Consider the following 26,392-nt stretch of genomic DNA (forward strand, 5'->3'; position numbering starts at 1 on the left):
TGCTACTACAGGGTATAAACTAAACTATTTGGACCAGGAAAAAACTTCCATAACAGTCAGCTTTTGTACTTTCCTCTGAACCATCACTAGTCCAAGACACTTAACTACACAGCAACAAGGAGTCCTGTGGCACCTTACAGACTAACAGATTTATTGGAGCATAAGCTTTCCTCGCTTTTGCAGATTCAGACTAACATGGCTACCCCTCTTTGATACAGTGCCCTGTCTAGTTAAGTAACTTTTCACTCACAGTGATACTTCTTTGGGGCCCTCAGCCCTTATGAACAATCTCCTGCGAGACCCCTCTCGGTCTAAACTGCTCCTGTGCAGGGAGTCCCAGGATAGATTTCTGATCAGCTTCCCAGAAAAGAAAGTTACTTTCCTGTGCACGGGACTCAGAGGCTAGCTGGAAAAGGTCTGCCTGCTTCTGCATTTCTTCCTCAAAGGCTTTCCTAATAGGGCTATGCTTTAGTCAAACACACGCGATGGTGCTCCACACGGGGGTCAGACAGGAGGCTCCGATGATCTCTTCAGGTTTCACCGCCACACGGTCTGGCGCCGACCCAGGCCCTCTGGTCGTTGCCCACGCAGGAGCCTCCGACTCGCTCTACTAGCGCAGCCAGAAGGGACCTGCGGAGGGCCCAGCACCCCCGTGACGCCTCGGGGCAGGGGGGCTGCTTCCCACGGCAGCGCCCCACCCCGCGCCGTCCGCTCCTACTGGGGGGCCGGGCCGGGCTCCAGGGAGACACCTGGCCCCACAGCCGCAAGCCACAGGCCCCGCCGAACGCGGCCGCCTCGGGGCTAGCGAGCCCGGGACGCCACGTTCCCGCCGCGCTGGCGGGCGGCACCCGCAGCTTCCCCCGCCGTAGCTGGCAGCCCCTGGGGCCGCGCCATGCGCTCCCGCCTTCCCCCTGCCTACAGCCTCACCTTCCTGGGGGCATGGGATGGGCTCCGGGCAACGCAGCCCCACCGGCCACTGCTCCCTCCTCCCGACGCTTCCCCGTTACTACAACAACCAACAGGCAGGCAACCGCCTCCAATTCCCTTCTGCGCAGGCGCCAGAGGCATCCCCTCCTCCTAACACGCAGGCGCAAACACCGCGCTGCACGCCTTGCCCGCGCCACTTGCAACTTCCGCCTCCCCCCAAAAGCACGCACAAGGCCCATTTTTACGTCACCGCGCCTCAGGAGCGGAGGCGCCTTATGGTAATATAGAGACTCGTGTAGTGACCTATCAATCTATATGGCGTGTGAGTAGTGATGGGTCTAACAGCCAATCTAAGTAGGGACAGGGCTAACATGGAACCAACCAGTACGCAAACCAGTAAGGGGTGGGGCTGCTGCTGCATAGCGGGTGGGCACAGGGGAGCGGCTGGAGCTGAAGGGCTGGGAGCAGATGTGCAGCGGGGTGAGGACTGGTCGGAGGATGCGGTGCAGGGCTCAGGGAAGATAGTGGGAAGGCTGGAGGGGCTCGGGGAAGGGCGATAAAATGTTCTCTGTTGGGGAAGGGCGATAAAATGGTGATGTCAGTCGAGGGCGGGAGGGAATCGGCGCGAAGACGGGTTGGGGGACTTGTGCGGGAGATGTGGGGCACGGAGGGGGTGGGACCGGAGGAAACGGAGTGGACTTCAGCCCCGGGACAGCGGGGCAGGGAGTGTAAATCTCTCCACTGGCATTAACAAGTAGGTTGCATTAACTTGGGTGTCAGTGCCCAGCTTTGCCATGCAGGGAGCTAGATACACGATCGGTCTTGCAGACGTGAGTGATGTGGTAAGCTGTTGTCTCCAATCGGGGGAGAGAGAAAGGTGGAGAGGATGCACCAAAGATTTCTACTTCGTCATGTTCTGCCCAGGACCCTGAAGATTAGTAACTCCCTACGATGGGGCAGCAGCATCATGTTGTTCCAGGCTGCTGGACATACAGATTTCTACTCTTGCATTATCAGGGGTGTAGTGCAAGCTTTATCTGGTGAGGACTGCTTGCTCTCTGGGGACTTATGGAAAGAGAAAGGGACTTTCTGTGGAAAAGCCGGGTTCCTGGCTTAAGTGGAAAAGTTCTAGGGAGTAGAATCCGTGTGGTTTCCTTTTGTGATGATCTCCTGCTTTTGTCCCCAGAAGCAGGTACCAGAGCATGATGAGCCGTTTTCTGAACGTGTTGCGCAGCTGGCTAGTCATGGTGTCCATCATCGCAATGGGGAACACATTGCAGAGTTTTCGTGACCACAGTTTTCTCTCTGAGAAGCTGTATACAGGCACACCTAGCCTTGGTAAGGAGCCCAAGTTGCCCATCCTGCCCATCAAGAGTCATTACAATAGTAGCTATTCCTCATTTATCAGCATATTGCCCCAAGTCCTGAAGAACTTTTGTCCACATCTCAGAAGTGAGCCACAGTGCAAATCTTAACTTCCTGTATTCCACATGCTAGCCCAAACGCACCAGGGCAACCCTCTTCAGCAGTCAACCTTCGTTTTCTCTGGAGCACGCCTGCCTGTCTCCGCTATACTAAGGATGTGAACGACTAGTTAATACACTAGTTGACTAGTTGCTTCCTCCCACCCTTGCTGCCTCTATCAGAAAGAGGCAGCAAGGTGGAGGAAAGAGGATGGGATGCTTCAAAGCGGCAGCGCCACGTGGAGCCCGGGACCAGACCCTGGGCTCCATGCGGCGCTGCCTCTTTGAAATGCATGCAGTCAGATGCCAGCTGGGGAGTCCCCAGTTGGCCTGGGCTGCACACAGCATTTCAAAGCGGCACTGCTGCATGGAGCCCAGGGTTGGGCTCCGTGCAGCACTGCCACTTTGAAACGTGTGAAGCATGGGACCAGTGGGGGACTGCTTTGAGTCCCCCGCTGGCCCCGTGCTCCCTGCAACGCTTTCTCCCTGCAACGCTTTTCCCTGGGGCTTTGCTACACTTCAAAGGTGGAGGCTCCCTTATCAACTAATCGAATCATCGATGCAATTTGCATCGACAATTCAATTAGCCAGTTAATCTAAAGCTAACATCCCTACACTGTACTGTCTTCTACTGTGCTATTCAGCATCCATAGCAATGCTTCTGATTTAGTGAAGCACTGGAACCAGCCTTGGTTCTTTTTCTCCCTTGAGGGTCTGTGGTTACTGGAAAGGGGAGCACGATTCCTAGCAGCTATTTTCGTACACACTTATCTGCCCTTGAATCATCTAGGAAATCTTGATATGGTGTAACTCTCTACCTGGAAGTAGATTTTATGTTCTTCCTTCGCTCAACCACTTGGTCGAGCCTGTAGAGATGGTAGCTCATGGGATGGAGCATTCATTTACCTCATTTGTTTCTTCTCTGCACAGTGAATGGTCTCCAAGCTCGGACTTTTGGCATCTGGACTCTACTGTCGTCAGTGATTCGCTGCTCCTGTGCTATTGACATTCGCAACAAGACGTATGTAAGGGAAATGCCAGAGAAGGGTGTCCCTTTTTCCCCATAGTGTACACTTATCACTGCTATTACTCTTAAGTCCTCTTATGGGGCAGTTCTGGCCATTATCAATAGCTGCTTCTTGAAATCCCCTTGAGTTCCTCTTGATGTAGGGGTAGACAGTCTTCCCTTGAAATATCATAACAGGTAGCCCCATATGGTGGATTAATCACTGGTCTCTAAGGGTATGTCTACACAACAGGGCTAAACTCGAAATAAGATATGCAACTTGAGCTACGCTAATTGCATAGTTTAAGTCGAAAGAGCTTATTTTGAATTTGGGCGCATGTACACAGCACTTATTTTGAAATAGATCACTCTTCCTCTGACTTCCCTTAATCCTCGTAAAATGAGCCTTAGAGGAGTCGGAGTAAGAAGTCTTCCAACTAGACATTAATTCAACATTGTCAAAATAATTGCTTATGTGTAGATGCGCACTTTGTTATTTTGATATAACATCAATTATTCAGAAATAACAGTGCTGTGTAGATGTACCCTTACTGAGCAGCTCTTGGAGTAAAAAGTTTAATTACTACCCCCTGAATCCTAGAAAGAGGAGTTGCTCACTTGAACCTAGTTCTTAGATCAAGCTGATAATTAGCAGAGCTGACACAGCCTTTTAATCCTGTTTCTGATCCTCATTCTGGAACCCTCAGCCCTGGGGTTTCATTATCCTGGTGATATTGGGTGCATAGCTATGCTCCCATCAGACTGCGTGGAATATGTTTGCCAGTTAAGGATTGCGTGGATCTCATCCCAGATTGTGTTGTGCCCCCAACTATGGGCCTGAAGGGAGCACATGCATGTGGGCTTTCTTGGTGGGGGTCAGCATCAGTTGGTGGTTGTCTTTGTAGCTATAGGGATAATCTACCTTGGATAGACTGCATGTTTATTCCCCTGGTAACTATGGCAGTAGTGCCAAAGCAGGGTGACTTCCATTTGTATCTCTAGAACATATTGGATGATAGAGATGGGAGGCTGGTGGTTCTCTCTGCTGGGTAAATTTGTAGAGGGGATGAACTCAGGCCAGTTGGTTATGTCTGCGGATTACGGGACTGCTAGCAGTTGCCTGGGAGGGGGTCGGAGGACACACATCCTGGCCTGCTGGTTTCTTGGAAGGGTTTTGTACTCTAATGAAGTCTGTAACAAACTGCAGTAGTGGCCCCTAGAGGGCATGAGAGCTTAGGTATAAAATAATCTTAGGTGGTAGATTTGGGCAGACAGCCCAAGTCAGCTTCTCTTTGTTATGGGATGCCTCCACTATTCCCCAATCCCTTCTGCTTGACCCCTCAAGCTCTTACTAGGAACATGAAAGGTTTAAGCGGTAACCAGTGGGGGCTGAGACTGCTCCCCACCTGCTGCAGGCAGGGGGCTGCTCCAGCCCCATAGGGGGCCTGTGAGCACCCTGCAGGCAGGGGCTGCTCCTGTATCCAGAGCAGCCTCTGTCCATGGGGAGCTCAGGCCCCCCGCAGGAAGGGGCTGCTCTTGTGGAGGCTGGGAGCCAGTAGACCCAATCCTAGTGCAGGGCTGGGAGCTGGCAACCAGCCCCAGTGCAAGGCTGTGGGTAGGAGCCCTGCAGGCTGGGGGCTTCTCCAGCAGGGCTGGAACCGTCCCCAACCCGGATCCTACTTTACTCAGTTAAACGGTAGGTCAGCCTAACATTTAACCAGTTCACCGATTAACTGGGATTTAACATCCCTAGTTCTTACCACTCCCTTTGTGCACACACATTCCTTGGCATCTCTACAATGGAAATCCATGCACATCCATACCCTTTTGCTTGACGATGCACTTGATCTCTGCATCAGCAAAACCTGCCTACAGCTGCACCCCTTCCTGCACTCAGATTGTTCCTGTGGTGCCCCCTCATTGAACTAGGCCAAGGACATTTCTGATCAACTCTTCTTCTGTTGAAATGGGCTGTGTTATCGTCACAAAAGTCCCAGTGGGCTGAGCACCACCTTGTGCACTGGCCTCTTAGGGTATTTTGAGAGCATTAGAGAGCTGCCTCCTACTCCCATACCTCCCTACCCTCTGGCATAAAGGTGCTGCCTCCTCCACTTCTTTCTCAGCCCAATAGAGTTATGTGCGTCAGTTCAGCCACTTTCTCTTCCCAGTGCACTGAGCAATCCTGCCCATACACTGAATCCACCACATCTCCTATCCTACCTGCCCGCCTGCCCATGCTCAGTAAAGGAAATCTTAGCTGATCTGAGTAAAGTTCCATTCTCCTGAGAAAAGCTGTAAAATGCTTTGTGGGGCCACAGGTATGTCCCAGTGAGGACCATATCACATTTGCTGTTTACAAATAAAAAGATGTTTTTTCTTCTCATTTCCAGTCCTGAAAACTCACCCTGGGCTGTGAGAGACAAGGAGACACTTTCCTTCTAACACTCCAGCAGTAGACAAAGTTCATTAGGACAGATGCTGTCCTCAGTGGCACCTGTGCTGCCCCATTTTAGCTGTTTTATGTAACAGATTGGAACTTCAGCAGAATCCTTTACTATGATGCATTGGCTGGAAGAGACTCCAACCCGTTCTCTTAGCTGGGTTGGCTGAAAAGGGCTACCTAGAGTAAAAAGCTGCAAAGACTTACTTCAGTCACAGACAAAGGTGCTGGAACAACATCAGGAGGTGCTGAGGATGGACACCATGTATTTGTTTTGTTATTGTCACTTCAAGCCAGGGTAGCATCCCTAGCTCCAGCACAACTGGTCACAGAATCTGGCAACTCTGACCCAACAAAATGAGAATGGGACCATCAGGACAGTCACTTTACAGAATAAGGAAGGATCTAAATAAGAAATTATCAGATCTCTCCAAAGCTTCTCAACTGGAGTTGATTACTGTTTGGGCTTAATGTAGACAAGACCAAACCTTTAAGCCATCATTACAGAAAGCATCCTACATTCATCTCTAGGCCTCTTTCTTGACTACTGTTTGCACTTGCTGCCACCATTTTAGCCCTGATTGGCAGGTGTTAGGACAACCTATTGTCAACAATGGGTAACTTTCGCCATGTAAAAAGGCTCTAATGTTGTGGGTGCAAGGAAGATCTTGAAAATGCTTCAGGCACCATAAAGACCAGCAAGGGACCTGTCTCTGGTTTCCCCATCCTGCCATTGTTAAGATGGAATTAGTTTCACTCCGCAATATGAGGATGGACTGGCTGGCTTTCTCCCTCTCCTTGCCATGCTTGTGTTCCCACTCCATGTTACTTTCTAACCCTTCTCTCTTTCTCTCTGCTCCTGGCAGCCTGTATCACATCACACTCTTGACCTTCCTCATAGCCCTGGGTCACTTCCTCTCTGAAGTGTTTGTTTATGGCACAGCAGCCCCGACAATCGGTGTCCTGGCACCCCTGATGGTGGCAAGTAAGTACAGCTCACTCCATGATTTCCCTTGGAGCTAGGAGGTTGGGGTAGAGCTCACATGAGGGGGGGTGGGAAGAGGTAAAGTGCCCTTTACGGCCTATGGGCAGTGTTTTTGGCACCCACTTGCCTTCCGTCTGTGTCTCAGGTTTCTCCATCCTGGGCATGTTGATTGGGCTGCAATACCTGGACGTGGAAGCAGTGTCACGAAACAAGAAGAGAAACTGAAGCCAAGGGTCCCACGCATGTTTACCTCACCTACCTGCTGCCTCCGCATCATCCCTACCAAACTCCTGCCATCTTACTTTCCTTGCACCGTCTCTGCTTGTCTAGCTCCCTGAAGTCAGATCATTCTCCTTAGACACTCTTCATTAGCAATCACCTCTACAGGCAGTGTTTTAATGTTGACCAGAGATAAAAGTCCAACCCCAAATTTGTGGGGGCTATCCCACCATAGACATTGCCTGAGACATCCCCACGCTGGCAAGCAAACCAGTTCCCACCATACCCAGCACAGTTCTGCCCCCAAAGCACCTGCAGGGAGGAGGAATAAAGCCACCCATGACCTGCTGGCAATTTCTGTGGGGAAGGAGACCAAGTCCAGCTCCTGGTGCCCTTGTGTAGCCTGCATGTGTCTGTGTTGCTGGGGCAGTTTGTAATAAACAATAGAAAACTGTGGAAGGCTCAGAGTCTTGCCTTCCACTACAGAGAGTGAGGGAGGAAGGGAGACCTGGCCTGAGTGACAAGGAGCGCCCACCTAAAGGGTAAGTCGGACCTCCTACCTGGCCAAGGCCTCCCTCCACTTTCCTGCTGCACAGCCTGACTGCTCATATTGTGTAGACACGAAGTGCAGTGGAGATCTATTTGCTGCTTCTTCCTCTTTTCCTCATTTACAAGGGTCATAGTAGTAAACCCAGCTGTTCCTTTACTTCCTTCTCTGACTGCCACACAGCTCCCAATAGTGGCTCAGTGAATAATGTGGTGTTTGTGAGAGCAGAAAGGGCTTGGGCCTGGGCCTGGGCCAGGCTGAAACTGGAGAAAGCAGGTGGTGGGAGGGCAAGAGGGCTGTGCAGAAGCAGGAGTGAGGATATTAGAGGATGTAGGAGAGAATGGGCACTAGTTACAGACAGTTGCTTCTGCTCTCTGAACCAGAAACCCTTGTCCTATTCAGTGTGGCCACCCCAGAAATTCCAGTGAGAGCAGACTGTGTAGGAAGATGTTAACCACATAATTCCCTTTGTATACCACAGGGGTGGGCCTGTCCATCTGCATTGCCATTAGTGGGCTCACACAGCTGCAGGGTATGCACCTTTTCTACAGCTCTGCCAGTGGTAGGCTCTCTGTGGGTGGAATATTTATGGATGACCTTCAGACAGTTGCACCAATACAGCTATTAAATACAAATTATATTTAAAAATACAAGGAATCCAGTGTACATTTTCCCAAGGTCTTGTGAGATAACCCAGGCCTGAGCCACTCTCACCATCCCCAAAATTGCATTATAATAAATCAGGGTAACTTGTGAAGGTAGGCCAGAGCTAACAGATGCTCCTTCTCCCTTAGAAATAGAAGGAAGACAGCACTGGTCCATGGGCACACACTGCATTATTGAGCATCAGTCCAATGTCACCAAAACTGTAGCCTGCACAGCACTTACTGGTGGCCCAGAAAGATGACAGGTCATGTGGTAACAGCTCTTCTTGTTTCCAGCTACTTCAGCAGGTGTCCAGGCACTTTATTGCACAGAGGCACCTAGAGACTTGCAGAAGCAGAGGGACATGAGGAAGTGGCAACCTAGTTGCTGCTTCTAGAGGCTAGGGCTACTGAAGAGGAGAGGAAACAGGAACTCCTTCCAGCAACCCAGGGGTGTGGAGCTGCCAGCCACCAGCAAGATAGGATGTCTGGAGAAATATATTGGGAGGGGGAGATTGGAGCCCAAAGGACTAGGTGGCTGGGAAATGTACAGCTGGGGGAAGGAGCAGAGGAACAGATGTGTGTGTGGGGGGAGGGGGGTAAAATGGGGAGCAAACGCAGAAAGAATAAATAGCTTTTTCAGGACACATTAAAATATCATTTTCCTAATCTTTGCCCTGTGACTGACTGGAATTGCAAGGTGATTCTCACCCAGTGATGGAATACATGGGGGAGCCACTGATAATAAAAGAAGCAAACTACATGATTGCAGCTGGGAAGAGAGATGGGTTCAATGCTCATGAGAGGGGGAGTAGGCAGCAGCAAACTGAAGGCCGATGGTGAGTGGGAGAAGTGTCCAAGGGATTCTCAGCTGATGTAGCTCCTTATTAAGTTTAGGGATGCCCTGTGCAAGAGCAACCTCTGCCTGCCTCCCACTGAATCGCTGCCGAGCATTGGTACAATGAATTGAACAAGAGAGGGGTCGGGAGGAAGGAAGAGGAATTGGGAGCACAGTTCATTTTGTCTGTCCTAGCCAAGGACTCTCACAAAATGTGTAGTGTTTTTATAGCACCAACCTTGCGCTTGTGTAAAGTGCTTTTCACCAAAGGAAGGGGATGTGGTCCCTGGCCCAAGGATCTCAAAGTCTAACTCGGTAGTGTTGTCCCTATAGCACTGGTGTCAAGTAAGAAGTGGGTTAGACCCTGATGCACTTCACCCTAGCACCAGGCCCTGTGGCCTCAAAGGATTTGACTCACTCTTAGGCTATCCCCAGGACACACACTGGTACTTCCTGTCTTTTTTTTTTTTAATTTACTCTACAAAATTTCTAAAACCATCAAGGCAGTTTAGTTAAAATAGAAAATTACGTTAGTCTACAAATTAAATATCTGCTGAGCTGGGAGGTCCCTGTACAAAAATAGGAACTGGCCACAGTGCTTTGCAGAGCCTGGAGAGGTGTAGGGGCCTAAACCATCACCCCCACACTCAGGACAGGTGAGCCCCTGTTCCAGTCTCTATCACTGCAGGGTAGACCGTCACTTCCAGAGCAAAGGTCACAGCTCAGATCATGGCTGGTCACAGGTCAAGTGCTGTCTAGTTCTCCACCAAGAAGTTCTTTGAGAGGATGCACTTGGCTAACCCTCTTACAGCTTCTCTGGAAGGAGAAAGGAAGGCCATTTCAGAAATGCTAGAATGGGCTCAGAATACTGAGTGTTCTGTTGGACTCGCCCTGTGCAAGATCCCATGAGCCCTTGGGCAGACAGGAGATGTGGGGCTCATTACTTCATTGCAGTTTTCCTGCTGAGCAGTAGGTTCTCCCACAGCAGCACAAAGGAGAAAGCGAATTGATGAGAGAACCCCTGGTTGATCTGTTCCTTCTGATGGTGGCACCATGAGCAGCTTCCTGGACTCCAGCCCTGAAGCTGTCCCCAACGCCATGTTGTGCAGGTACTGGAAAGATACTACCAGTGACAAAGATGGGAAAGGAGGGGTGGCAAGCAGTGTCACCCCTCCTCTTCACAGCTTTGATTCATCAAGGACCACAGGAGCATTGCTGTTCCCAGGCACCTCTTCCAGCGCTTTCTGCAAAATCAGACAGAGAAAAGGGGCATGATTAGAGCACCAGGTAGCAGGGCTGGAATTCAATATAGCCTTGGAGTCTAACGGCTGGATATTCCTGAGATCCTCAATGAATCACACAAGAGTCAGATATCCCATGCAGAGGAAAGGAGAGGCTGCAAGGAATAGCTAAGACCATACTGTTTAGAGCTCAGCAAAGATTACAGCAGCTCCCTTGCATCAGACAGCTTCACTACTCAGGTGAGGGGTGTTGGAATGGGTGGAGCAGGGGCCCCTTTACTTCTGAACAGCACCCTGGGCTATTGTAAAAACACAGTCAGGGCAGCTGCAAGGATCTGGGGCTCGCCCCATACAGCCAGCTCCACCAGAGGAAGGATTCCACCTCCACTTCAAAAAGGAGATTCCAGGTGGGAAAGGTCAGAGCAACACTTGAGGAGTAGCGAGGCAACAGGCACCCTGCACTGGAGGAGAAGAACTAATGAAGCTGCATACTGTGTGTCCTGGTGTATTTAAACAGGGCAGGATTCTCAGCACCATTGCTATGGTCTCCCGCTTCCCAACTCAAAGCTGAGTGCTGTTGCTCCTTGCTTTTGCTTCACCCTAACCCCATTCAGGTTCTGCCCTGGCACCTCCAGCCTGCCTTCAGGGCACAGCATTTATATATTACGTGGTTTCACTAAAAGATAGAAAACAGTAGTAAGCCTAGTAGAAGTTTTTAATATAGGGAGACTGATTAATTAGAAAAGCTCCTTTGCCATGAAGTGAAAGAAGTGCTGCAGATAAACCACCCAACTAGTTTTTAAAAAGAGCTTTCCAAATTTATGAATCACAGAATACTAGAACTGGAAGAGGGACCTTGAGAGGTCATCAAGTCCAGTCCCCTGCCCTCACGACAGGATTAAGCACCATCTAGATCATTCCTGATAGATGTCTTTCCAATCTGCCCTTAAATACCTCCAGTGATGGAGATTCCATCATCTCCTTAGACAATTTATTCCATGTTTAATCACTCTGACAGGAATTTTTTCCTAATGTCCAAACTAAACCTCCCTTCCTGCAATTTAAGCCCATTGCTTCTTGTCCTATGCTCAGAGGCCACAGAGAACAATTTTTCTCCCTCCTCCTTGTAACACCCTTTTAGACACTTAAAAACTGCTATCATGTCCCCTCTCAGTCTTCTCTTTTCTAAACTAAACAAGCCCAATTCCTTCAGTCTTCCCTCACAGGTCATGTTTTCTAGACCTTTAATCATTTTTGTTGCTCTTCTCTGGACCTTCTTCAGTTTCTCAAAATCTTTGTTGAAATGTGGTGCCCAGAACTGTACCCAATACTCCAATTGAGGCCTAATCAGTGCAGAGTAGAGCAGAAGAATGAGTTCTTGTGTCTTGCTCACAACACTCCTGTTAATGCAGCCCAGAATCATGCTTGCTTTTTTTGCAACAGTGTCACACTGTTGACTCGTATTTAGCTTGTGGTCCACTATGGCCCCTCAACCCCTTTCTGCAGTACTCCTTCCTCGACAGTCGCTTCCCATTCTGTATGTGTGAAACTGATTGTTCCTTCCTAAGGGGAGTACTATGCATTTGTGCTTATTAAATTTCATCCTATTTGACTCAGACCATTTATCCAGATCATTTTGCATTATGACCCTATTCTCAAAAGCACTTGCAACTCTCTCCCAGCTTAGTATCATCTGCAAACTTTCATACTCTCTATGCCAATATCTAAATTGTTGATGAAGATATTGAACAGAATCAGTTCCAAAACAGACCCCTGTAGAACCCCACTTGTTATGCCCTTCCAGCATGACTGTGAACCATTAATAACTACTCTCGGAGAACGGTTATCTAGCCATTTATGTACCCACCTTATAGTAGCTCCATATAGGTTGTATTTCCCTAGTTTATTGATAAGAATGTCAAACGAGACCATATCAAATTCTTTACTGAAGTCTAGGTATGCCACATCCACCACTTCTCCCTTATCCACAAGGCTTGATATCCTATCAAAGAAAGCTATCAGATAGGTATGACATGATTTGTTCTTTACAAATCCATGCTGGCTGTTACCTATCACCTTATTATCTTCCAGAAGTTTGCAAATTAATTCCTTAATTATTTGCTCCATTATTTTCCCTGGTACAGAGGTTAAGCTAACTGGTCTGTAATTTCCTAGGTTATTCTTATTTCCCTTTTTTATCAATGGACACTATATTTGCCCTTTTCCAGTCTTCTGGAATCTCTCCCAACTTCCATGTCTTTACAAATATGATAGCTAAAGGCTCAGATACCTCCTTTGTCAACTCCTTGAGTGTTAGGATGGGATTGTACGATGGATTTTCAGCCTGCAGTAGCAGGGGAATAGACTTGACCCTGGTGGTCTTGCCAATCTTATGTTTCTATTACAATAGGGAATGACTGGAAGAGCCAGAACATAAAGGAAAATCCCACCAACCCTTCCCTGTCTCAGGGCTGCCTGGAACTTTCCCAGCTCTGCAATCTATGAAACAAAAGCTCACCTATGAGCTTTCTTACCTCTAGCAGCTGAATCTCGCTATGCCACTGCTGACCTTTCAGGATTGCTGTAACACAGGGGTGGGCAATAATTTTTGATGGGGAGTCACTCCCCAGAATTTGGAAAATGGTCAAGGACTGCATTCTTCCATATTCATCGAGGAAGTGTGAGGTAGGGGATGGAGATTGGGTGCAGAAAGGAGCTTGCAGTGAGGGATTGGGGTGCAGAAGAGGATGGGGCGAGATTGGGTGAAGGAGACAGTTGTGAGCTGGGTTAAGGAACTAGGGTGCAGGAGGGGTTGGGATGTGACCTAGGGTAGGAGGGGGTTGTGACATGGGGCTAGTGATTGGGGTGCAGGTGTTTGGGTTATGACCTGGGGCAGGGGATTGGGGAAAAGAAACTGGGAAGGGACATGTATGCTGGAGGGGGGCACAAAGGGTTTGGGTTGTGACCTGGGGCAGCGGATTGGGGTGCAAGATCTGGGAATGGATATGGGGGCAAGAGAGGAGCACAGGGTTTGGGTTATGTGTGGTAGGGGGGGCAAAGGGTTGGGGTGCCAAAGGCAGGCTCTGGCTGGGAGGCTTACTTGCTTGACTCCTTGGTTGCAGGGCCATGTGGTTTCTGAGCCTGTTGACAACAGGCAGCTCCCATTAGCCAGAAACTGTCCAATGGGATTGTGCTGGGGGCGTGAGCAGCACACAAATCCTTTCCTCCCTGCCCCAGGTTCACAGTTGTTCAAACAGCCCTGCAATGGCCGCCTTTATCAACACCATGCAGGGAGCAGGCAGGGAGTCCCCAGGCTTGCAGAGGGTATTTTGCTCAGGATGTGGCTTGCAGAGGGTATTTTGCTCAGGTTTGCTGTAACAGAAGGGTGGGCACCTTCCCCTGCTGCTTTGACCCTGGCTGCTGCCTGTGCTCCTGATGTCAGTCCTTCAGTTACAAATAGATAACTGCCACGAGGCCACTCACTGCATTTTTTTGGCTGGGAATGGAGACTTCAAAGGGCCTGCAGACTGGACAGACAACAGAACCCAAGAACTAGTCCTGTTACAGCCCCTGGAACATCGCTCCCTGCCAAGAGCTGATCCTGCTTCAGGCAGGCTACTCCTGACCTAGGCCTGGCTTTCAGGGTAATGTGCTGCATAGAGACACTGCTGCATCATCCTGCCCAAGTACACTGGACATGTCAACATCCCACCAGGACAGGACTTTAGCCTGAAGAGCGCTCCCCAGGCCTGTCTGAAAGGAAGTCTCTTCTTTTATTGTTTGTCTAGAGTGCTCATGCAAACAGGCAACTGCCCTTTAAAAAGGCCTATAGGTCCATGCCCTCCCTTCCCCTCTCCCCAAATAGGTGTATTTGCTTTGCCTGCATATTAGACCTAGAGGCAAAAGTGGAACACAGTTTTTCCCCATTCAGGAGTCAGAAAGGCAGCTGTCCTATTAGCCCTTTGCCACAGACCTGCTAGTAAGAGGTCCCAGGATGTTCCACTGAGAACTACTTCAGGATTTCCTTCTAGACACACACCTCTGCACCATTTAAGGCAGAATCTACAGAGCACACTGAAGCAGAAACAAACCAGAGACCCTAGTGGCCTCAGGATACAGCAGCTACAGGCAGAGTGGTAGCACTAAGCAGTTAGCTTCCTTTGGAGTGAGACAAGTCCAAGCCATGAGCATGGTCAGATACACACAAGAAAGAGATTCACATCTCCCCTCAGTTTAAGAGAAAAGCAGGCCACACATAGAAGCAAGAGATACAAACATAGCTTTATTTTGAGTAGTATCTTTCATACAAACTGCAGCCCAGAAAGTTTTACAGAGTTAAATAATAGCCCAAAGGAAGAAGAGCTTTAGAAAGGAAGAGGGGTGGAAGGATGCTTTTGCATATGCAGGAGCTGCAGAAGGGAAGGCTCTTGCACCAGCAGGGGGGAGATTGTTGGCAGAGAGAGAAAAAGTCAAAGTCAGATATGCTGGGAGGGCAGCAGAGTTGAGTTCCGGGAAATTGACCAGGGAGACCTTTGGTGATTTTGAACTGGGGCTTTAAATGAACAGGAGCCAGTAGAGTCTGAAACCAAACCTATTACAGCTTCATCCTCACTTACCTTTCATCTCTTCTTGAGCTAGAGGAACAAAGGGTTAGTAAACCTACAAACACATAGCTACACAATCTTGGGAAAGGGAAAAGACGACACATACTAGTGAGCACGTGAGGTGGGGATAGAGGAGATATTGCCATTAGGAATGAGGTGTGGAAACTGCCTGCACAGAGATTTGGGGAAGGGGGACACTGGCTACTTGCCACATTGCTAACAAAAGGTCAGCAGAGCAAAGAGGCTTGTGATCTCCAGGTAATGGCAAGAGGGAGAGAATGTGCTTGAGAATATTCTTCCCATGTCCATGCCTACCCAATAAAATTCAAGGAGTTTTGGTAGCTGCCATATTTCACTAGAGCCAGACAGGGGAAGTTCAGAGGCCCTGGTGAACCAGGGAGATGATGGAATCAGAGCTTCCTGCTAAATCCTGAATCAGGCACCTTACCAGAGCTAAGAGAATTTTGGTTAGATCTCAGCTCATTGTCAGAAACACCTCCACACCCACAGACAATAAAACACAAAGTTGTCATCAACAAGCAGCCAAAGCAAGGATCTATCATGTTATGTAAATGGGACCTTAACTGGATTCCAGCGCCATTAAGGACATAATGAAAGTGTCATCTCACTGCCAGATCATGAAAGCAGGCCCTTTAAACATCATCATTCTGGAAATACAGTTGTCCCTTTGCAGCAGTGCAGACTCACCTGCATTGCAAAGTAGCATTTTCAAGGACAACAGGATCATATTGCATGGGGGGAAAATAGCATTATGCTGAGAAAAAATTGTGGCTGAAAGCTGAAACATCCTTATCCTCATAATTAAAAATATGGTCTACTGACAGAACATATCTGTCATACAATAGAAGAAATTGGAATTTTTACAAAATCTGCTATAAATGTAAATGCACTCCACATGGTCTTTAGATTTGGCATACATTGTACATTTCAAAGAAATCTACAAAAACTACATTTGAACAAATTCAGTTCTATTTTAGAATCATGCATGTTCAATATTCTTGGTGGGCATTTTTGTTTGAACAGATGTTACTTAAAAACTTCATTGAAAATTTCATTGCTGAGCAGAGACCAAGCATGGAAAATTTCACCCATAAAAGGCATTTGTTTCAGAAAGCAAAAAAATCAGAGCACAAGCAAACTATAAAAGAAGGGTTAGAATGGATGCTGGAATTCAGCCTCAGTTATACACTGTGGTGCTACCTTCATGCACTATAACACAGCATGGGTAATATGAGCTAGTTGACACTGCTATGGGATCATAAAGCAGGATGATTGTGAAGGCTTCAGATTCCATGTGCATGTAATAAAAGCAAGTCACAAATAGAAGTCCCTGGGCATCTGCATGTACCATTTAAAGAGGAGGGAATGTTTGGTCCAAATGTCTCATGAGCATTAGAATACAGAAAGCTAAACCACTAACTTCAGAGGTGAACTGAGGCTGGTGGGAATAGCAATGAGAGAACTGATTGTATTGCTATAGTTATACTAGAGAGTGAAGCATTCACACTACTGTTAAGTCAATTTAATTCTCACTGAAAAAGATCTTCCAGTGTAAATGGTGAAATGCATTGATAATGTGTGGCCACAAAGCAGTTCCTGTTGGAATAAGCAGGCACTGTACAGCTCTTGTGTAGATCACTGCTAGGAGTGTGGTTTGGTTCTGACAAGTAGCTATGTACAGACAGCGCCTTCTCCACAGAGCCCCTCTGTTTCAGACAGCACACTCAGAGCTTATTATTTAAATTGAAAAAGACAATACACAAGTTTTCAACTTTATGTTTCCATAACCCCTGCAGAATCAAGACAGCTATCTCAGAGAAGCCATGACAAGAAGACATTTGGCCTTTGCTCTAGGAGCTCACTGGCATATTTTAAAAATAAATCACTTCAGCAACTCCTTTTTGCCTCACAATTAACATACAACCACTCACCAAGTTGGAAACATAGTCAACATCTTTCCATTTCCCCCAAAGTGTTCCCAGTGCCTCCCAGCCAGGGAAAACAAAAGGTGCTCTGCTGGTCAATAGGGTAAGGTCTTTCCTGGATGTGGGGGAGTGAGCACCAAAGGTGAGCTCTGCCAGCTTCCCGTTCTCTACACAGGGATCACAGAGGGCAGCACTGGCCTGAAGCACCTTTCTTTACTACTAGCAATGTCATGTGAGAAGGAAAGAACCCAACTGGAGTTTGCTGAGCTAGCACCTACAGTGTATTGCATAGCTGGAGTTGTGTATCTTAAGGACATCTTTCTTCCCCAGTGTAGACCTAGCTTCAAACTCACAAGTACTCTGCTCCACCCTTCTGTCTTGTGCTCTTTACCTTTACCTGCACTCACCTATCATCTCTGCGTATCCTTGCAGGAGCACAACCACCTGATGCTCACTGTTGCACACCATGCAACAACATACAGGTTTAAAATAGTAAAGTCAATGTCGCCAATATACTATCTTAGGTTTGAACTTCAGTCTTTGCTTGTTTGCTGCATAACACTGAGCAAATACAGGCACAAAGCACATTATGAGCATTGTGGGTAATCATTTGGAGAGGGCAGCCAGGCGCAGCAGAAGGTTCAAACAGCAAGAGATCAGCAAAGCATTAAACATCCCTAAGTAGTGGCTGAGAAGTCACTTCTAGCAAAGGGCTGGAATTACTCACCACAAAGCAGGCGCTTTATGATTTACAGTTACTTTTCTAAAAAAAGGCACCAACCCAATGGCTCCATTATTTCCCAAGTCTTTAATGCTTCATTTGATTGGCATCATATTCGCATGTTGTCAGGATCGGCTCTCCAAAACAGTCCCATACAGCACTTCCTGCTGAGGAAGGCTGGACTGTGACTTTAAATAACTATTCAGCCATGAGGCTGTCCAAGATTCCTTTCTTCGGCACACTTACTCACAAAAGAATTTGCTATATGCTCTGACAAGAGAACACCCATCCCACCAGTCCTTAAGCTCCAGTTACCCAAGCAGCCACATATCATCAGTCCTCATTCTTCTCAATGCTTCACAAGCTCAAGACCAATCTCTCCCCATCTGTCTCCTGGAGATGCTGAGAGCTGCCTCTGTATCCCAACTACCCTATCACTCCAGCTGTTCTGCTGCTCCCTAAGGCAGTGCAACTAGTGCCATTGGCTTGGTGCCAGTGTTACTCCTGTGAGTGATTAGATAAGCAGATTAGTATGATTCTCCTACCTTTGTGTGAGAACTAGTGAGCAGGGATTGGAAGTGATGGGGTTAAGGCTACAAGCTACAATCCGTAATCCGTGGTGTGCCTGCTGTCCTGGAGTCTCTGAAATAACAGCCACAGGTCATGAGCCCAGAAAAGGGGACAAGTGAGAGAGACAGAGAGAGAGAAGTCATCCATTCCTGGAGAAGGAAGAAACTAGTAAAATTTTCAGCTGCATGGAGAGCAAGTGGGGCACTTGGAAAAACTAAAAATACTTCAGAATCTTCTATTGGAAAATCTTTAGCTAAAGCTCCCCAGGAGGCAATCAACGTGATCAAGATTTCAGTCTCCCCTCTTCCAACTGATGCTTCCAGTTAGCCCAAAAGGGGGACGTTCATGGGATATGAGTTAACTAGTCTGCATAAAATTTCACTTTGTTATGATAGTGTTGTTTGTTACAGACACAGCCTCCAGCCTCTTAATGCTACAATGCTCCACTTGCTTGCCCACCTATGGAAATACCTGGGTCATAAAGTTCATGCAAAGACGCCGGGAAGAAGTCAGAGCTATGAAAATCTCTTAGAGGCCTCCAATAAGAGCTTCTGGACAGGTTTAATATTTACCCTACGTTACTCCATGTTTGAAGACCTTTCACCGCTAGTATATCCCTCTAGTTCTTAATGAGATTAGTTCCTGGGTCTACCTTAAAGTTCCATAGATGGGGAGGATATGGCCTATTGAAACAGCAGCTGTGCCTCCCTTTTTCCATTTTGACACCTCCCAGATGAGGGCCCACAATTTCATTTTAGATTTTCACCACGAGGTACCATTTATTTGTCTTGCCTGGGCACAGGCTCCCAGTTCATTTGGAAAGAGACCTTTTGTCTAAAAAGTCCCTTTTCCTTTATCAGGAATCTTTACATCTGCTGCCTAAAGGACAGGATATTTCAGGCTCTTGCCCTGGCTTCTTTTTGAGCAAGAGATAATAGCACTAGCACCTATCACTGCAGGCCAGTTGCATTGTGGCCTTATAGATGAAATTTGGCACAAGATTATTACACCTGTGGCTCTAGAGCTGGAAGATGCATCTCCCCATAGGCTTGGTCACTGCAAATCCAGCATTCCCTCCATTTGTGACCAAAAGGAGTTTTAGAATATCATAGGGAAGGAGTGATTCAGAACATTTTGTGTCCATAGTGACCAGCTGTATTCTACAACCAAGCTAAATAGTACAAACAATTTTCCAGGCTTTTCTGTGTGCATTACTATTCTGGGGAGCTCAACACTTCAGTTCCTTAATCTATGCCCTTGGTCCTATTGGGACTCATCTCCCCCGGATGCTTACTGGAGTCAAACAAACACGGGAGGCCACCTGCTGTGCAATACAGGTTAAACAAGGGACCCCCAAGTGTATACACTGGACGGCCCTTCATGGGATGGATTTGGTGGGAAGTTTTTACTGCTGCTCTGGGATTATATTTAGAGGACTGCTTGGAGGGCAGCTCTCTTGCATATTTTGTCCTTATGTTTTGTGCCTGTGCTGAGCTATTTCTATAAAAGATATTTTATTTAAAATACACTTTCCTCAGCTGACAGTCAGAGCAGGGTTGCCACAAGGCCACTTGGAGCCGCTGATCTCTCCAGATTGGCGCTGTTAGAGACTATCTGGTGGAAGGCGGTACTGTCTTCCAAAAAGGTAAAATTCGAGCCAGCAAGGAGCTTATCTTATGCATTTTGCCAGTCTTGGATACTGACTGCTTCAGGAGCACTCTGTGAATATCTCTGCTTGCATCCTAGAAGAGGAGGCCAGAGCCAGTCAGGACAACAGCCAAAAAGGTGCAGGAGATAACAACAAGCCCTTCTAAAGGAGAAACACTGAGATTATCCAATATTAGTTGATTCACCTAAGGCCTCTTCCTCTTGCCTCTTCCTCTAACTGCACAGGGCATGGGAGAACTGTGGCCAGCATTTAGGAGCATAGCCAGGAGTTTTAAAGCTATATCTAATGGGCCGAGCAACGCGCTAGGGGCCAGAATGGCCTAAGTTCTGATTCTAGCTATGCCACTGATCCCTCCCGCAGCCTGGGACAAGACACGGCCTCTCTGTAACTCACTCTCCTCAAGCACAAATTGGAGCTACAAGCAATTACCCCCCACCCTTTTCAGGGGGATGACTGTGAGGATGTTTGCAATATGCTCTAAACATGGGCCTATCTATGGAAATGCTAAGTGTTAACTCACTCTCAGTAGAAGCAGTGGGGGCTGCGCATCTCTCTTCCCCTGCCCCCCTCATCTATCCCTAATCCCTAGCCATTAATGTAAAATGACAGGGACAGAGCTCTGCAGTCTCCTTGGTGGATAGTGTTCAGTGACATCCAATGAGATCAGCTCAGAGTATCCACAAAACACCATACCTGCCAGAGCTGAAACCACCATTTCAGCCAGGGACTGCAAATGCCAGCAAGGAACATCCCTTGGCCAGGCTGACGGCCAATCATGGGGACAAAAGAAGGGGGTCAGGGTTATGGTAATGACCCAGAGACAGAGATTCCAACAGGTGGGGAGGGGACAGAGCAGGGGTCACCCTAAGCTAACAGGAGTAGAGCCAGAGGTCAAGGGGGATTACTCACAGTCTGTTCACTGTCCAAATTGGCCTGCTGTCTCCGGAGATCGGCCTTAATGAACACTAAGAGGTAGAGAGAAGAAGAACACCATGAGGACACAATAGGTGACACAAACAAGTTTCCCAGAACTCAGGGTACATACACAAGGGTAGCAAAGCAGCAGCGCAAGTTTTGAGGAGACACTGGGGGTCAGCAGGGGATCCACTCTCCTGAATGAGAGGGATAGGACTTCTACCACTGTCAGGCAGCAGAGGGAGGCCTTGGCCCAGCCATGAGGAAGCATCTTCTGGCTGAGTTCCCCAGGAAGGAGCATGAATGGGGTCAGCACTGGGGAAGCTCACACCACTGGAACCTTCAGCCCCTGACACAGAACAGCTGCCACAACAGAGAAACATCAGCACCACAGTCAGGTTGCTGCTATTCTGGAGCTCACTCAGCTGAAGCAGCACTGCAGACATTACAGTGGGGAAGCTCCCTTCACTTTGCAAGCAGAATCCCATGGGTCACAGTCAGGAGGGGAATCTCTGGGGGCTGGTTTACCGGTTATGAAGGTCCCCAGGAGCAGGAAGGAGCAAAGAAAGAGGTTTCCTGCCTGCGTCCCAAAGTGATCAATGATCTTCCCTTGGCTGATGGTGAAAATGATCCCAAAAACCTTTAACACAAAAGTAAAGAGTGGAATGGAGTTACTGTGCTGTCCTCAGCTGTCGGCCACCCCTCAGCCCCTCATCTCCACCCTTTCCTCCTGATTCACCAGGAAAAGGCAGGTCTAATAAAGACTTAGAATCCCTACAGGCTTGTAGCTGTTCTCAACTGAAGCTGGATTAGAAACAAAGGGCTGAATTTGGATGATGTGCCTCCTTCTGGCTAGAGGGAGGACAGTAGAACCTGCTGGCTAGAATTCCCTTTCACCTCAGAAGAGGGAGATCCTAGACTGCTGGGCGTGACAGTGTATCCTGAAGGACTTTCCCGGGCATGGGAGGGGCTGGGAAGCCACTGGAGTTGAAGATTAAATTCCAGGTTTGACAATAAAAGAAAAAAGCAAAGGTCTGGGGCATGAAATGTTCTTTGTGACAGTGCATGATGCTGGACTGGATGGATCACTGACTTGAACTGTATCCCTGTGGGCCTACCAGGGCATTCTAGAGTGATGGGGCAGGGGAAACATACCTGTGCAGATACATTAAGGAGGCCTGAAGATGTTCCTTCTGACTCTGGGTATGTTAACTCTGCTGCAAACTCAAAACCCAGTGGTAGGTACCCAGTCATGGAGAAGCTGCACAGAGGCACAGAAAAGGAATAGTGAACAGGTGGTGGAGGGAGAAGTGGGGAAAGGACTATATGGCTCTGACCCCTGGTTTCCTCCTAACATAGGGTGTGTCTAAATTCAGCAGTTTTGTCGACAGCTGTAAACCTCATTCTACAAGAGTTCTGTTGCCAGAAGGCATAATTGCATCTACATTGTCCTTTGTGTCTACACTCTCATGTCGACAAAGCGGTTTGCTTTGTCGACAGAACTGGCTGTAGTCTAGATGCTCTTTATCGACAGAAGCTTTGTCGACGGTATCTGTGGACAAAACTTCTGTCGACAAAAGCCTGTAGTCTAGATGTACCCTTAGTGATTACACAGTACTAGTCCCCAGCATTACCCTATCTCTCCAGCCATCTGACTCACTGACCACACGCCCACAGTGGAAACTGTCAACCCAAGTCACAAATGTTTGTGCCTGCAACCATGGGACAGACGGCCAGGCCTGTGGGGACAAAAGAGAAGAGAGGTGCAGGGAGAGCCAACAGCATCAGAGTCAGAATAATAATGCTAGTTTGGTTAATAAAAGCCCCTACATGGCGCAGATGGTATGCCAAGCCCCAGACCAGCTGTGAGCTATTTTAGGGACCCAGCTGTCACCATGGCTCTCATTCCTTTTCTCCAAGATCTGACAGGCCACAGTCCCACCTGCTTCTGGAGAAACATTTCACCCTGTTGAGAGGGCATCCAGCCTGGCAGAGCGTTTGGAGCCAGCTGGGACAGGGCTGCTGCACACATCCCTCAGCTCTCCCAGTCAGAAGATACAGGAGCTATGTGGGGTGAATATAACACCTGCACCTTCTCCCCGAGAAGTTCTGTCCCACCCTGGCCCCTGCTCCTTCTGGGCTGCAACATCTCTGACTTCACTTTTATGCCACTGCTAGATATTTCCAGCTTAAATGTGGGAGGTAGCAGAAAGCCTGCACTAAGTTGGGCCATCTTTTTGCCTTCCTGGGGTTGGCTCCCACTTGGGAGGGAGAATAAGTCCTGGAGAAAGCAAACTGCTTGTGAACTTACCCCAACACGCCTGCAGTAACAAAGACCACCCAGAGGTGGCCTAGGTTCAGGGTGAAGGTAAAGGCCACCAAGCCCACCAGAGACATGATGTAAACCACCAGCGTTGTCTGCCTGCAGGACAAAGCACAGTTAGGAACAGGCCTTTTAGCTTACATTCACCATTCTTCTCTAGCCTCTCTCATCCAAGAATCCCAATGCACTTACATGTGCAAGCACGGGAAGCCTCAAAACCCTCCACATTCCTGAAAGACCAGAATTGTAATAGGGTTCAAAAAAGAACCAGATAAATTCATGGAGGTTAGGTCCACAAGTGGCTATTAGCCAGGAGGGGTAGGTATGGTGTCCCTAGCCTCTGTTTGTCAGGGGCTGAAAATGGATGACAGGAGAGGGATCACATGAGGATTACCTGTTCTGTTCACTCCCTCTGGGGCATCTGGCATTGGCTAGATGAACCTTTGGTCTGACCCAGTATGGCCTTTCTTATGAAGATGAGCAATAGCATCCCTATCCCACCAACGGGGAAAACTGAGGCAACAGAGAAGAAAGAAACTTGGCCTAAGGTCACTCAGTAGATGAGTGGTTGAACTCAGAATACAACTGAGGAGGAGTTCTGACTCTCCTATATCACAAAGCTACAAGACCAAATGGAGGATTCTGTTATTTGGGAAGGACATCACTTCTGAGGAGAAGGCAACTGAGGCAACCTGAATAGTAAGGATAAAACTAAGTTCTGCCAGAGAATCCCCCACTTTCAAGGGACAGGCTATTAACTAAGGCTTTCCAGCAAGAGCTTTACAAATTGATTCCAGCCTATATACAGACATCACCTCTCCCACCTAAAAGCTGCTTAGCAGCCCACAGCAGCATAGCACAATAGTTAGGACAGGAAGTGAAGGTGAATTCTGTACCCAACAAACTCTAGGGCAGTGGTCTCCAATCTTTTTAACCACAGATCACTTTTTCAATTTAAGTGCAATGTAAGATCTACTTCAAACCCAAACACCCTTGTCCCACTTCCTTCCTGCCCCTTCTCTGAGGCCCAGCCACTGTGACACCCCTTCTCCAAGGCCTCACCCTGCTTACTCCATCCCCCTTCCTCACTTTCACCATGCTGAGGTAAGGGTTGGGGTGCAGGCTCTGGTCTTGGGCCAAGGAGTTTGGTGTGTGGGAGGGGCTCCGGGCTTAGCCCAGGGTGAGGGATTAGGGCCCAGGAGGGGTTTCAGGGTGCAAGCTCCGGGGCAGGAGGTTGGGTGCAGGAGGAGGTTCAGGACTGGAACAGCGGTTCAGGAATCAGGCTCTTGCTGAGCACCGTTTAACTGAAACAGGTTCCGGGTGGTGGGGCAAAGGCAGGATTACTCCTGCCCTGACCCCGCACCACTCCTGAAAGCAGCTGGCATGTACAGCTGGCCCCATGTGCTGCCCCTAATCTACAGGCACTGGAACCCAAAGCTTCTACTGGCCACAGTTCCCCATTACTGATCAATGGGAGCTTTAGGAGTGGTGTCTGCAGGCAGGGACAGCATGTGGACAGCATGTGCTCTGCCTCTCTCAGGGGCTGCAGGGACAAGTAGTAAATGAAGTAACAACCACCCCCCATGTATGTGTTGGGTCCGAAGATGAGAGTGAAGGGCAGTGTGTTTGTGAGAATGACAGAGATACACACAGTGTGTGCGAGTGATAGAGATTTGCACTACCAACCTAACTCCATCCCCTTCTCTCTGTGTGGAGATAGAGTTCAGAAGTGGGGGGGGGAGGAGGGACACCCTGACATCAGCACACACACCCCTTTTCTCCCTCCTACACCCTGCACAGGAAGCAGGAGACTTCCAACTGGACAGCCCCAAGGCAGAGGGCAGGAGCAGCAAGACCGTGGGTGATAGCTTGATAGCTTTCTGGCCAAACCAGTCAGGATCGCCCGTCAGAGGCTCCAAGACCTACCAGTAGATCTCAATCTACTGGTTGGTGACCACTGCTTTAGAGGAATGATGCAAGTAAAAAAAAATTACATAGGTTAATTACAAACATGGAGTTCTAAAACAAGAATTTAAAATCTTTTTTAATTGTAATGTGTTTTTTTATTGACATGTTGCTAGTTCTTTATCTTCTTCCCATTTTATATGCCATGTAGAGTAAATGCTCTGTACTTGTTTCTTTAGTATCCTGATCGTTAGTAAAATTTCACATTTGGTATAGAAAGATTTTCTAATAAAAAGCTTAACACTTAAAATGCTCTTCTTTGTTTGAAAAAAAATAAACCCAGGGCCTCATCAAAACCTTTACTCTAAAAAACATCTCCTGCTCAAACACAAGCAGATAAGCAGATTGCCTTTATTATATTTACACCAAAACCAGATTCTGATACATTAACGTAAGCAGGGTCTGACTGAATTCTCCCCCATAGCTAGTTTGGGATGTGGAAGAGACAACAGGAGCAAACTGTATTTACATGAACACACCTATTTTGCATAGGTATCTAGCAGACAGGAGTTGTGTACAAATTACTTCCCCGAGTGGGAAGCAAACTCACAGAGATGTACTCCTAAACCCTGGATTCCCAATGACACAGAACAACCACTGTGAGTGGGGTATGGTGAGGGAGCAGTATGAGGCCCAAAAAAAGCACTTTCTGTTGTAGAACTCAAGAACATGCAGCAGAAAGCACTGCCGCATGCACACTAGAGTGGGCATCAGAATCTCAGTTTTATGATTGTGAACTCCGCTTGCAGCATTTTCCCTAATGTCAGGTGACTTCCCTCCTTTCATTAAATGTTTCTTGTCTATGCTCAGACTCATTTTACTAACAATCAGGATACTAAAGAAACAAGTACAAATTGCTATATAGAGTAGATGCATTGAAAGCAAGGAAGTATTGCTTCTCAGGCTATGTCTAGACTACAGGGTTTTTCCAGGATACCAGAGGTCCAGGGAACGCATCTGTTCTTCTGCTTTTTTTTTTTTTTTTTTGCAGAAGAACAGACGCACTCTTTCAGAAGCCTTGTCTTCTTCATTCCATGAGGAAGAAGGGTTCTTCCAAAAGAGGAGGTTTTTCTGAAATATGGCCCACTATAAATGGGCCAAATTTTGGAAAAGCCTATTCTGACAAAACTATTGGAGAAAGGTACACAAAATTGCAGAGTACAATTTGCGTACCTTTTTCCGATAAAACATTGTAGTCTAGACATAGCCTCAGAGGCGCCCATTGGTGGTGCGTAATTTTCCCAGTTACTCAGTTCTATGTTGTATTTTTGAAAAGGAATTCCTAGATATTGAACCCCTGTCTGCTGCTGGCTCCCCCTGGAAGAAGTTACATTTTTGGGAGCTTATCCAGGATCCTGGGTCAGTATCT

The 26,392-nt window shown here is 48.0% G+C and overlaps 3 protein-coding genes across 19 annotated transcripts in view; 1 reads left to right on the forward strand and 2 right to left on the reverse strand.

Moving 5' to 3' along the window:
- TTLL5 (tubulin tyrosine ligase like 5) overlaps positions 1–1,595 on the reverse strand; it is a 280,508-nt gene extending 278,913 nt beyond the window's left edge. For 8 of the 9 annotated variants that reach the window (XR_012903377.1, XM_075926843.1, XM_075926842.1 and 5 more), the window contains exon 1: positions 928–1,595. The gene's annotated coding sequence lies outside the window, so the exon portion shown is untranslated. Of the gene's footprint in view, positions 1–378; positions 878–927 lie in introns of those variants that run through there. The other variant, XM_075926838.1, reaches the window with a different exon arrangement.
- ERG28 (ergosterol biosynthesis 28 homolog) lies at positions 1,100–7,494 on the forward strand. Of its 6 annotated transcripts, none has more exons than XM_014570807.3 (5): positions 1,100–1,205; positions 2,117–2,265; positions 3,321–3,411; positions 6,703–6,821; positions 6,967–7,494. In XM_014570807.3, exons 2-5 carry the CDS (start codon positions 2,130–2,132, stop codon positions 7,044–7,046), a joined length of 426 nt encoding a protein of 141 aa, XP_014426293.1. In that variant the 5' UTR covers positions 1,100–1,205; positions 2,117–2,129; the 3' UTR covers positions 7,047–7,494. The 6 variants fall into 6 exon arrangements, with proteins under 6 accessions (XP_014426293.1, XP_014426295.1, XP_025037763.1 ...); XM_014570809.2 differs by having other exon boundaries at positions 1,110–1,249; positions 2,114–2,265; XM_025181978.2 differs by lacking the exon at positions 1,100–1,205 and adding an exon at positions 1,225–1,249.
- Positions 7,495–8,205: 711 nt separating this feature from the next.
- Positions 8,206–26,392, reverse strand: part of FLVCR2 (FLVCR choline and putative heme transporter 2) — a 60,722-nt gene continuing 42,535 nt past the window's right edge. The window contains exons 6-11 of one of the 4 annotated variants that reach the window (XR_331640.4): positions 23,047–23,157; positions 21,891–21,996; positions 21,264–21,375; positions 20,730–20,785; positions 18,127–18,223; positions 8,206–10,313 (exon numbers count right to left, since the gene is read on the reverse strand). Coding sequence is in view for 3 of the 4 variants with exons in the window: in XM_075926850.1 (XP_075782965.1) it covers positions 19,762–19,893; positions 20,730–20,785; positions 21,264–21,375; positions 21,891–21,996; positions 23,047–23,157 (517 nt within the window). In the remaining variant the exon portion in view is untranslated. Of the gene's footprint in view, positions 10,314–14,572; positions 19,894–20,729; positions 20,786–21,263; positions 21,376–21,890; positions 21,997–23,046; positions 23,158–26,392 lie in introns of those variants that run through there. The other 3 variants (XM_006117772.4, XM_075926850.1, XM_006117773.4) reach the window with 3 other exon arrangements.

Source organism: Pelodiscus sinensis, chromosome 4 (genome assembly GCF_049634645.1).
Source record: "Pelodiscus sinensis isolate JC-2024 chromosome 4, ASM4963464v1, whole genome shotgun sequence".
NCBI classification, from domain to species: domain Eukaryota; kingdom Metazoa; phylum Chordata; order Testudines; family Trionychidae; genus Pelodiscus; species Pelodiscus sinensis.

Bases quoted from the DNA above. Each gene is read 5' to 3' on its own strand.
- ERG28 (XM_014570807.3), top strand. From the start codon at position 2,130: ATGATGAGCCGTTTTCTGAACGTGTTGCGCAGCTGGCTAGTCATGGTG. The intron at 2,266-3,320 runs GTAAGGAGCCCA...TTCTCTGCACAG, and splicing joins TACAGGCACACCTAGCCTTG to TGAATGGTCTCCAAGCTCGG. The intron at 6,822-6,966 runs GTAAGTACAGCT...TCTGTGTCTCAG, and splicing joins GGCACCCCTGATGGTGGCAA to GTTTCTCCATCCTGGGCATG.